At 40.9% G+C, this 12,424-nt stretch overlaps 1 protein-coding gene across 6 annotated transcripts in view; it reads right to left on the minus strand.

Moving 5' to 3' along the window:
- LOC137654660 (palmitoyl-protein thioesterase ABHD10, mitochondrial-like) overlaps positions 1 to 12,424 on the minus strand; it is a 150,824-nt gene that overhangs the window by 64,010 nt on the left and 74,390 nt on the right. For 5 of the 6 annotated variants that reach the window (XM_068388502.1, XM_068388506.1, XM_068388503.1 and 2 more), the window contains exon 6: positions 9,450 to 9,754. The exons of the other annotated variant lie outside the window; for it this stretch is intronic. In XM_068388502.1, coding sequence (XP_068244603.1) covers positions 9,587 to 9,754 — 168 coding nt within the window. In that variant the 3' untranslated portion in view covers positions 9,450 to 9,586. Of the gene's footprint in view, positions 1 to 9,449; positions 9,755 to 12,424 lie in introns of those variants that run through there. 6 annotated transcript variants of the gene reach the window in all.

Below are 12,424 nucleotides of genomic sequence, written 5' to 3' on the forward strand. Positions count from 1 at the left end.
CTCGTTCAGTGATCTGGTTGAACTAATATTATGATATTCAGTAATAAAAAAAAAAAAACCATATAGGGGAAGGCATTAGATTAATTATCAGATTTTGTCATTGCCATGGACATAGCCATAGTTTAACATGTTTCAAAAAAGAAAAAAAGAAAAAAAGAAAAAAAAAAACCTTGAAACCCTGCTTTATGTCAAATAGATACCACAAAGTGCTTGGCCTGTTCTGTTTATTGAAGAGGACTAATGATGCCTCATACATTACATTGCACACATTGAAGAGGTTGAAAAATCAGTCACCAAATCAATATTATACTGTTATTGTAATCATTAGAAAGAATTTAAGTATCGGAGTATCGGCATTATTATTATTACTAACTAAGTTACATCCCTACTTAAAAAAGCAGGATGATACAAGCCCAAGGGCTCCAACAGGGAAAAATAGCCCATTGAGGAAAGGAAATAAGGAAATAAATAAACTATATGAAAAGTGATAAAAAATTAAAATAAAACATTGCAAGAACAGTATTGGTTATTTCTCTGGTATCGGTATCGATATTGGTTTAGAAAAAAATTTGGTATTGGTATTGGTATCATTCTAGAAAAAAATTGGGTAGCAGTATCGGTATCGGTCTAGAAAAAAACAGGGTATCAGTATCGGTCTCAATCTAGAAAAAAATTGAGTATCAATATCAGTATTGGCACATCTCTAATACAATATCTACCCTTACACTTCTCAATGCTCTGTGAGAAATCAAAGTCACTAACAAAGCTTACACAAGGGTAGTCCTCCAATATCTAATACCAGCTCTGTAAAGAAGGATAAGACGAATGACTAAGAAAGAAAAACTCCAAAGCAATTTACTTTGGAGTTTCTAATTAGGGCTGCCCTGAGTCAGTGAGTCAGTTCAAGGTTGTTGATCTCTGAAGTTCCCCCACCCAATCCCCCGGTGCCGGGATTCTAAGCATCTGAGTGCAAGGTAGATGACATTGCAAACCAGATAATCTTATACAACAACCTAATCCATGCAAAATAGATCTGTAGGGATGCCTCACCCACATAGCATATAAAATTTTTCAAAGATATTGAAGTAACCACAAAATCATAACAATAAAACTGGAAAACTGTTCCATAAAACTAGTAGAGTATGATTTGAGCTCACAAACTTCTACCGTAACATCTGACTTCAACTCCAAACAATAACTTGGCATATTCTGCTACAAGTTTCTTAAGGGTACACATGATACAATCTTTGTCTTCTATCACATGATACAATCTTTGTCTTCTATTAATAGTGAATTCATTGAACATTTGACACATAATCATGTCTTACAAAAGGAGGAAGTCATACCTTGTTAATCTTGGTCTAAATTCAACTAACTAAAAAATAATACAGGAGGTCCCCAACAACAAAAATTTGGAGATACAAACACAAACCCAACTGAAAATAACAAAGATAAGATAAAGAAATACTGCAGTAAAACAATATGATATCATTTGATATAGTAAGCAAAACAACATTTGTAATACCTGAGATCTATTTCATATGAAACCTGACTATTCGTTGACTTTTGTAGCTGGATATCATGGGCATGGGATTCAGGTTAGGCCTACTCTAGACCAAAATTTAACAAAATTAGACTTAAAAATGTTATTTTTATTAATAAAATAAATTTTTGAATATACTTACCCGGTGATCATATAAGCTGCAACTCTGTTGCTCGACAGAAAAACCTACGGTCAAAATACGCCAGCGATCGCTATGCAGGTGGGGGTGTACATCAACAGTGCCATCTGTCGAGCAGGTACTTAGTACTCCAAGTAAACAAGAACCAATTTTCTCCTCGGTCCACTGGGTCTCTATTGGGGAGGAAGGGAGGGTCCTTTAATATATGATCACCGGGTAAGTATATTCAAAAATTTATTTTATTAATAAAAATAACATTTTTCAATATTAAACTTAGCCGGTGATCATATAAGCTGATTCACACCCAGGGGGGTGGGTAGAGACCAGCATTACATGTTTACATTATTATGAGCTAAGTATTTTGTATTTCATTTTAGCAGTTATTCAAAATAACAAACATAAAATAAATAAGTACCTGGTAAGGAAGTCGACTTGAACAATTACTCTGCCTTTTTAAGTACGTCTTCCTTACGGAGCCTCGCGATCCTCTTAGGATGCTGAGCGACCCGTAGGATCTGAAGTATCAAGGGTTGCAACCCATACAACAGGACCTCATCAAAACCTCTAATCTAGGCGCTTCTCAAGAAATGACTTTGACCACCCGCCAAATCAAGTAGGATGCGAAAGGCTTCTTAGCCTTCCGGACAACCCAAAAACAATAATAAAACATTTCAAGAGAAAGATTAAAAAGGTTATGGAATTAGGGAATTGTAGTGGTTGAGCCCTCACCCACTACTGCACTCGTTGCTACGAATGGTCCCAGAGTGTAGCAGTTCTCGTAAAGAGACTGGACATTCTTAAGATAAAAAGACGCGAACACTGATTTGCTTTTCCAATAGGTTGCCTCGATTATACTTTGCAGAGATCTATTTTGTTTAAAGGCCACGGAAGTTGCGACAGCTCTAACTTCGTGTGTCCTTACCTTCAGCAAAGCTTGGTCTTCCTCATTCAGATGGGAATGAGCTTCTCGTATTAACAGTCTGATAAAATAGGATAAAGCATTCTTTGACATAGGCAAAGATGGATTCTTAACTGAACACCATAAAGCTTCAGATGGGCCTCGTAAAGGTTTTTAAATAGAACTTAAGAGCTCTTACAGGACATAAGACTCTTTCTAGTTCATTTCCAACCATACGATAAGTTTGGAATATCGAACGATATTGGTCAAGGCCGAGAAGGCAGCTCGTGTTTGGCTAGAAAACCAAGTTGTAGAACATGTAGCCGTTTCGGATGAGAATCCGATGTTCTTGCTGAAGGCATGAATCTCACTGACTCTTTTAGCTGTGGCTAAGCATATCAGGAAAAGTCTTTAAGGTGAGATCTTTCAGGGAGGCTGATTGTAGCGATTCGAACCTGTCTGACATAAGGAATCTTAGTACCACGTCTAAATTCCAACCAGGTGTAACCAAACGACGCTCCTTCGTGGTCTCAAAAGACTTAAGGAGGTCCTGTAGATCTTTATTGTTGGAAAGATCTAAGCCTCCATGACGGAAGACTGATGCCAACATGCTTCTGTAACCCTTGATAGTGGGAGCTGAAAGAGATCGTTCTTTCCTCAGATATAAGAGAAAGTCAGCTATTTGAGTTACAGAGGTACTGGTCGAGGATACGGATACTGACTTGCACCAGTTTCGGAAGATTTCCCACTTCGATTGGTAGACTCTAAGGGTGGATGTTCTCCTTGCTCTAGCAATCACTCTGGCTGCCTCCTTCGAAAAGCCTCTAGCTCTCGAGAGTCTTTCGATAGTCTGAAGGCAGTCAGACGAAGAGCGTGGAGGCCTTGGTGTACCTTCTTTACGCGTGGCTGACGTAGAAGGTCCACCCTTAGGGGAAGTGTTCTGGGAACGTCTACTAGCCATCGAAGTACCTCGGTGAGCCATTCTCTCGCGGGCCAGAGGGAAGCAACTAGCGTCAACCTTGTCCCTTCGTGAGAGGCGAACTTCTGCAGTACCTTGTTGACAATCTTGAACGGAGGGAATGCATATAGATCTAGATGTGACCAATCTAGTAGAAAGACATCTATATGAACTGCTGCTGGGTCCGGGATTGGTGAGCAAAATATTGGGAGCCTCTTGGTCATCGAGGTTGCGAAGAGATCTATGGTTGGCTGGCCCCAGGTGGCCCAAAGTCTCTTGCATACATCCTTGTGGAGGGTCCATTCTGTTGGAATTATTTGTCCCTTCCGAATGAGACAATCTGCCATGACATTCAAGTTGCCTTGGATGAACCTCGTTACTAGTGATATGTCTAGACCTTTTGACCAGGTGAGGAGGTCCCTTGCGATCTCGTACAATGTCAGAGAGTAGGTCCCTCCTTGCTTGGAGATGTACGCCAAAGCCGTGGTGTTGTTCGAGTTCACCTCCACCACTTTGCCTTGAAGGAGAGACCTGAAGCTTTTCCAGGTCAGACGTACTGCCAGTAGCTCCTTGCAGTTGAAATGCATTGTCCTTTGACTCGAGTTCCATAATCCCGAGCATTCCCTACCGTCTAATGTCGCACCCCAGCCTACGTCCGATGCGTCCGAGAAGAGAACGTGGTTGGGAGTCTGAACAGTCAGGGGAAGACCCTCTCTAAGGTTGATATAGTCCTTTCACCAAGTCAGACAAGACTTTATCTTTCCGGAAACCGGGATCGAGACCGCTTCTAGCGTCTTGTCCTTTTTCCAGTGAAAAGCTAGATGGTATAGAAGAGGACGGAGGAGTAGTCTTCCTAGTGACGCAAATTGATCCACGGATGACAGTGTCCCTACCAGACTCATCCACAGCCTGACTGGGCAGCGTTCCTTCTTCAGCATCTTCTGGATGGATAGCAGGGCTGGGGGCTGATCGTCTTGTTCAGCAACGTCCTCATCAGAGGGTTCCTCATCCGAAACTGATGGGGAAACGGCAACGGAGTGGGCAACGTCTGACTCGCTGAATCCGGTCGCACTGGTGGATGCGTGACGGAGCCGGACGCAATATCATGGCACTGCTGCACAGTCTGTGAACTGTCAACAACCATGGGTGCGCGAGGAAGTACAGCGTCAACCCGAAACTGTCTAGAATGTCTGGGTTGTGCAGTCAACACCCTACCGGGTTGCTGAGGTTGACGCACTGCGTCACAACAAGTCACCTCTGCTGGTTGTTGAACGTCCTGAACGTCAACAACCACCTCCGAGCGTCGCTTAACGTCAACGTGCGACTGGCAACCCACACTGGGTCGCATCGGTGGAGGAACCACCTCAACTGGCAGACGCGAGTAGGTTACCTCAGCGTCAACAGGGCGCACAACCAACCGGTTGGAAGGTTGTTGGCCAGAAGGTTCTTCTCCGCATTTAAGTCCTCTATCAAGGACGCAAGCTTGGACTGCATGTCTTGCAGCAAAGCCCATTTAGGGTCTACGGGAGCAGGTGTGGCAACAGACGTGGTTAGCGACTGAGGCGGAACCATTTACCATCCCTGAAAGCCTTGTTATGTGTGACCTAATAGTACAGCAAAACTTCAAAGGCTCGGCAAAAGTTGAGAAGTTGACCCGTAAACAACTTGGAGCGTCTCCTGGCTAGGCGCCAGGGCGAGTCTACCAGAATTGAGAAGTCTATCTGGGCAGAGGCATGAACTCCCAAGCCGAGAACTTCTCTCGTGTCCTATCAGACTCTCGCTCTATAAGCCAGTTTAAAAGAAGGGAAATCAAAGGCTGTATCCCTAAAACTCCTCCTGGTGCAAAAACCAGTCGCCTAGCCAACGTAACGCTCTCTAGGAGAGCGAGAGAGCACTAGCTTAAAAACAACGGCTTCGAAGTAGCTAGGCCTAGTGTAAGTTCTGATGTTTAGGCGAACGAGGAGCAGCAGTTACAAGATCCGGACGAAGATCCTTAAAAAATCATCATGATTTAATTAAAGTCCATAGGAGGCTAAGCACCTTAAGGCTCCTCTCCAAATGACAGAGTCCTCAAGGGAATATCAGTAGGAGGGAGAACAGCACTTTCTCATCTACAGGAACCTTGTCCGATAAAAGCTAGGTTATCTCAGTGAGTCTCTCACTGGTGCATTAGTAGCAGACCAGAAGGCAACGTCATGTAACTGCTTGACAGTCTATGAACTGTCAACAACTGAACTGTCAACCACAACAGGTGTGTGAGGACATACAGCACTGGTGCATTAGTAGCAGACCAGAAGGCAACGTCATGTAACTGCTTGACAGTCTGTGAACTGTCAACAACTGAACTGTCAACCACAACAGGTGCGTGAGGACATACAGTGTTCACTCGAGACTGCTTTGACTGTCTATACTGAGCAGTCAAAACTCCTCTAGAATGCGGAGGTTGACGCACCGCGTCAAAACAAAACAACTTAGACTGTTGTTGTACCTCGCGAACGTCAACGGAAGGTTCCGTGCGTTACTGAACGTCAACATGCGGCTGGCAGGGTACACTGGAACGCATGGGTGGCGGGACTCTCTCAGCTGGAGTGCGGCAGAAGGTCGCCTCAGCGTCCACAGGACGCACAACCGTGTTGGTTGTAGGCTAGAGGTTGGTGCAGTGTCAACCTTCTCCGCACGAAAGTCCCGCATTAATGACGTTAACTGAGACTGCATGGTCTGCAGCAAAGACCACTTAGGGTCTACAGGAGCAGGTGCGGCAACAGACGGTGTGACTGCCTGATGCGGTACCGCTTTGTCTCTCTTAGGAGGTGAGCAGTCGTCGGAAGACTGCAGCGAGTCCGAACTGACCCAGTGGCTACAACTGGGCCGTTGGACTTGCGCGGAAGGGACCGACTTGAGCTTAATAAGCTGCAAACCTTGGTCCAAGGTTTCTTACGAGAAACCTCTTCCGCAGACGAGAAATAAATGGGCTCTCTCGTCTTTGTGTGGGTGGGGCGATCTTGGGTAGATACGCCCGAAACCACAGAGGGAAACGTCTGTTCGTTGATCAAGGCCTGACGAACCCATAAGTCGTTCGACATTACTTCTCCCCTGGGCTTGGGAGCTTGCAAGAGGTCCCGGACTAGGTGAACGACAGGCACGAACAGACGAACCCTCGGACGCAACACTGTAACACTTTGCACATATCACTTTATCACTTCGATTTTCTGTTTCGCACTTATTTCACTGAAATCGAAACTTTTACTGATTTCTACCTGAAACACGCAATTCTACCCTTCATTAAAAGGTAGTAATTGCGAAAACAGTCGTATAATGCAGCTCATTAATACTAGCAAAAAACAGAAAACATATATAAAGATAAAGAATTCAGTGGCTGGGAAAGAGACTAAACACTAGTTCAAATAAACTACGTTTACAATCTCTCACCGCACATAGCCTGGGGACAAGAATAAAACCCTAGCAACGTTTTACCTTCTTCCCCGTACAGCGACTAGGGAGGAGAGTAGGCCTAACACGAGAACAACGTTACCCGCTTGAACGGAACGTTTTTTTTTTTCTCCTCTCTCTCCCTCCGTCTCTATCTCTCTCTCTCTTTCTCTCTTGATTTCGCACCAAGAGAAGAGCCCAATTATATATCGTCAAAAAAAAACATGTTATTTGACTAAAGGAAAAAACTGAAAGGTTTTCCAAATAAAAAGTTCCTTTAATTTAGAATTTAAAACATTTAAGCTAAGAAAGAATGAACGAAACGTCAGAATCGATTTACTCTTACTGCAAAGTGAAACCGTGAAACACTCTCTCTCTATCGTAACGATAGAGCGCATGTTGAACGTCCTGAACGTCAACAACTGCGTAGTCTAAACGTTAGTTCATCTTTGAAAACAGTACGAAGACTATCAAAGAAATTCTTTCATAAAACATTAAATTTAAAAAGTTTTAAATTCTTTAAAGGCTAAATACGATATAACGGGCTCAACGTTGATTAACTTCGGTTCCAAGTTAGAACCGCCTACTATCAGGAAAGGTCGCATATAAACAAAACATAAAAATTTATTTTTATATGTTTATAATAAATGGAAAGTTAATCGAAGAGGCCTAATAAAGGCGGAGAGATATAAAATATATAGATCTATAACATGTTAAGCAAAATTACTAAAAACCTAAACACACTTCCGTCTAAGGGAAGGATCGGCCATTTAAAAGTGAAAGAGAGTCCATACTCTCTTTGTCACCATAATTAAATCTATCCAAAACGAGTTCAAGTTTTGAGATGAAGATAAAACCCCTGCATAGCGAAAGCTCAAAACTAGAATAGTGTACTTCACCAAATAGTTGTGAAAACAAATCCAGTTAGTAACAGCGTATTAGTAGGTCTTGCCGGTAGCCCGACAGAGAGAAAATTGGTTCTTGTTTACTTGGAGTACTAAGTACCTGCTCGACAGATGGCGCTGTTGATGTACACCCCCACCTGCATAGCGATCGCTGGCGTATTTTGACCGTAGGTTTTTCTGTCGAGCAACAGAGTTGCAGCTTATATGATCACCGGCTAAGTTTAATATTGAAAAATAATTTGACTAACAAACAGCTTCTTGGAATTTACTGTACTAAGTTTTTATGTCGAGGACCTTCGGTATGATTAATCTAGCTTGATTGTGCTAAGGAGAGGTGATCTTCCTCCAAATAGAGGACAATCTTCTACCAACTAGCCACCCGACAGGAGGGAATATAAGGAAGAGAGAGAAAACTCTTTCTTAGTTTTTGAGGGCACACAACTCACACTTTGAGATTATTAGCATAGCGACTCACAGGTAAGCAGTGATATAAATCTATTACTAAAATTATGATCAATTTTATGACCATAACAAAAGTTTAAAATACCTATGAACAACACTGCATAACAAGTGTGAGATTGCAAGTGGTGGCCCAGGTCTCTCAAAGAAAAAAATAATTCATACTAAAAGAGAAGTCCTACATAACTCTTAAAAATATTTTCATATACAGTATGATAAAAACATCTTTATTCACAACTTGCTTAACATTTAATATAGCTTGCAAAACAATAATGTTGCAATCAATGCAGAATTATTCAAAAGAGAACTTTTCCTTTGAAAGGGGTATCATACAGTATTTTGAGCCAGTAATCCTAAATATGAAATTTGTTTTTTAAAAAAGCTGTATAATTTACATAGCCTCACTAAAAATATGCGTAATGAAGACCAGAAAGCATTAACAATGTAAATGGAGATTAAAAAACAGATCTACAGTAGTGCAAAGATTATCAATCCACACTAGCTTATACTTTCAAAATTCAATGCTACTAAGCTATGATTAACTAAAAGTACATGAGCATGCCAATTTCCCAAAAGAAGTTTAGAAAAAGTGTTTAAAGTAATCTAAATAAGATACAAGAGCTACTTCCTTATCTACTCGTAGATGTAAACACTTAACTGATTAAGAATGGAATTTTAGTGGGAAATGTACTCCCATCACCTTTAGCCTCATAAGAAAATGGGCTGTAATTGAAAATTCAATATACTGTACGTAAGTCCACTCTAAAACCACACGAGAGGAATGAAGAAAAAATGTAGCAAGTGATAAGCATTATAAAACACTGGGTTGAGTCAACTTCTTGATGTCACAATTATCTCTCACAAAAGGAAATAAGGAAGGAGTTAAACTAACTCTCATCAGCAGTAACATCAGCCAGCCATTCAATAGTGATTGGAATGAAGAAATAATACCCCTCCATTTTCATAGGATTGATCAATTAAGATCAAACCATATTCATATAATATTATTTTCCCAATAGGTATCTAGATATGACTACTTTCCCTTCCACCAGCTGACTAAATGACTCAAAACTACAGCATCTGCTAGTGCACACTCAAATTAGGATAGTAACTAAACATTAAAAGCACTTACATTTAATAATGAACAGCTTTAACAAGATGTGTATATTCGACAACCAACATTAATAACACTGATCACTTAGAGGACTAGAATAGTATCACATTAAGTAAAACTTGTACAGTACATCCAACAAACTTACAGCTTGGAATCATTAGTCATTTTCAGAATAGTATCAAATACAATTTCTAAATTACTAGGTGAATCAAGATGATGATCAACACCCTTCAAGTAGAGAAGCTGAATGTCATTGCTTTGGAAGCCCTTGAGTAATTTCAGAGAATTCTCAAATGGACTGTAAGTATCCTGAAAGAAAGAAACATCTTACTACAGTACAACTATTTCTACACAGAGAAAAAGCACAAACTAAATTAAAGTGCTTGTGTTTGCTATATAAGCCAAGTACAGACAAAAAGCCTCTACAGTGTTATTACTATAAAGATGAAAATAACCCTTTAGAAGAGTGCATTAGAAAACTTAAATCTACACCGAAAGGGTTAACGTTGTCAAGATCCATTACTGTTTATACAAATCTGAAAGCAAAGGTGGCTAATTGGCTAATTCTATTACAGTACTGCAAATAAAGAATACAGTAACTCTAAAAGATATACCACTACATGTTAATCATTTCTATTATCCAGACAGTGCACAAACAAAGAACAATAACCTTACATAACAAATGCAACATATAAGAAGTCACAAACTTTTATGGGTAAACTGTACATGAAGACTTCAAACCCAAATGGTTGTCTTGAATATGCACTTTGTTAAGGCCCCCACAAACCAAATCCCACTACAGTACATAGAAGAAGGTACCCGATAATATCAAATTTAATCTTTTTATTCATTAAGTTTCACAAAGTCAATGCTATCCTTTTACCTTACTGAAATCAAGAAATACTATAGTCAATATAAGCATAGACAAATCTGAATACATAATTAAATCAAATTTATAAAGGTACTGTACATAAAATATAATTGTTAAATATATGAGAGAGAGAGAGAGAGAGAGAGAGAGAGAGAGAGAGAGAGAGAGAGAGAGAGAGAGAGAGAGAGAGAGAGAGAGAGAGAGAGCACTTTAGCTTCCAATGGAAGGTTATCAAGTCAGGTCTAGAGAGGGTCACAGTATATACAGTATAAAAGAGGTCCCCAGGTTACAACAATATCAAGTTATGATGGTTCACAGTAACGAATGGGCTCCCATAAGGTAATTGAAAAATCAGTGTAACCCTATTGTGGGTAACAATGTTTGGTTCATTAATACAATGAACTACTTGCCTATGCGGTAAGCAGCTAATGCCATCGCCTGGACGTGTAGTGGTGCGTTACTCATCACTTTAGCATAAGTTTGTCATCTTAGATTATGATAGACATTTAGGATTTCGGTTCTGCTGTTTTTTTTTTTTTTTTTATATATTTTTTTGCATTTTTTTTCTTTTCTTTGCATCAAGTCATGAAAGCATATGGGAGACTCTTCTGATGTCAGTGCATCCATGAAGAGGAAGGCCATTAAGATGGAAATTAAAGTAGACATAGTGAAGCAAAACAAAATAAAGGGAGAGCCCTACGAACATAGGTCATGTGTTAGGCCTTAGTTGTTCTATGGTTGCAACTATCATCGAGAGATAAACATCGCATCCTTGAGCATGTGAAAGAATCTGGCCCTACGAAGTTGACCCTTATTATGAACAACATGGTGGCAATGGTCTCACGAATGAGATGGAGAGGTTATTAGTGCTCTCATTAGACGACTAGAATCAGTGGCGTATCCCAGTGAGCCTTACAGTGATTCAGAAGACCTTGAAAAGTCAAAAGGGGAAAGAGAGGGAAAATGAGGAATTTGTGGCCTGTAAGCGGTGGTGTATGAGATTTAAGGCTTGTGCCTACCTGCATAATGTCAAGGTGCAAGGTGAAGCTTCTAGTGCTGATAATGAAGCAGCAAATGAATTCCCTGACGCACTGGCCAAGATTATTAGGGAAGATGGGTTTTGTGGTGAACATGTCTTCAATGTGGATGAGACAGGCTTATTTTGGAAGAGTATGCCGAAATGGGCCAACATCGCTATGGAGACCACACAAGGACACAAAGTTGGCAAGGAGAGACTGACTAAGCATCTTGGGGGTAATGCTTCTGGCAACTGCATGCATAAGCATATGCTTGTGTATCAGGCTGGGAATCCCAGGCCACTCAAGGATACTTTGGAAGAGTCAACTGCCCATCACCTGGAAGTCTAATAGGAGGGCATTTAACCCTCTTGTTATTTGAGGACTGGTTTTCGACCACTTGGTGCCTGCAGTTGAGTGGTATTGTGTTAAGAGTGGCATATCCTTAAAGATGTTGCTATAGCTGTACAATGACACTGGTCACCCTGACAACTTTGCTGGCTTCTATCCCAATGTCAAGTTGGTTTACTTACCATCTAACACTACTTCCCTGTTACAGCTTATGGACCAAGGGGTAATTGCTTCCTTCAAGGACTACTACCTCCAAAGGACAATTGCTATGGTTTTGGTGGCAACAGAAAAGAAGGACATGACCCTCAAGATGTTCTGGAAGTCCTACAATATCCGACATGCCATCAAGATCATTGCTGATACTTGGGATGAGGTGAAGTAAACCAATCTGGAAGAAGCTTTGCCCCACTTTATCAACAATTTCTTTGGCTTTGAAGAAAAAGTTGAGGCCGTCACCAAGAAGATTGTTGACCCAAGTACATAGCTGAACCTTGATGTGGATGCTGATGATGTCACCAAGCTTCTCGCATCTCATGGAAAGGAGTGGTCAGCTAAGGACCTTAATGAGCTAAAGAGCCAGATTATTGCAGAAAAAAAAAGACACCCAATCACAGAGACCAAGAAATTTACAGCTAAAGTCTTGGCAGAAGGTTTTGCCCTGCTAGGAGCAATGGTGAAGTTTGAGGAAGAGGATCCCATCATGAAAAGGTTTATGAAGGTGTCCAGGGGGATCATGGATGC

Source organism: Palaemon carinicauda, chromosome 15 (assembly GCF_036898095.1).
Source record: "Palaemon carinicauda isolate YSFRI2023 chromosome 15, ASM3689809v2, whole genome shotgun sequence".
Classification (NCBI taxonomy): Eukaryota; Metazoa; Arthropoda; class Malacostraca; order Decapoda; family Palaemonidae; genus Palaemon; species Palaemon carinicauda.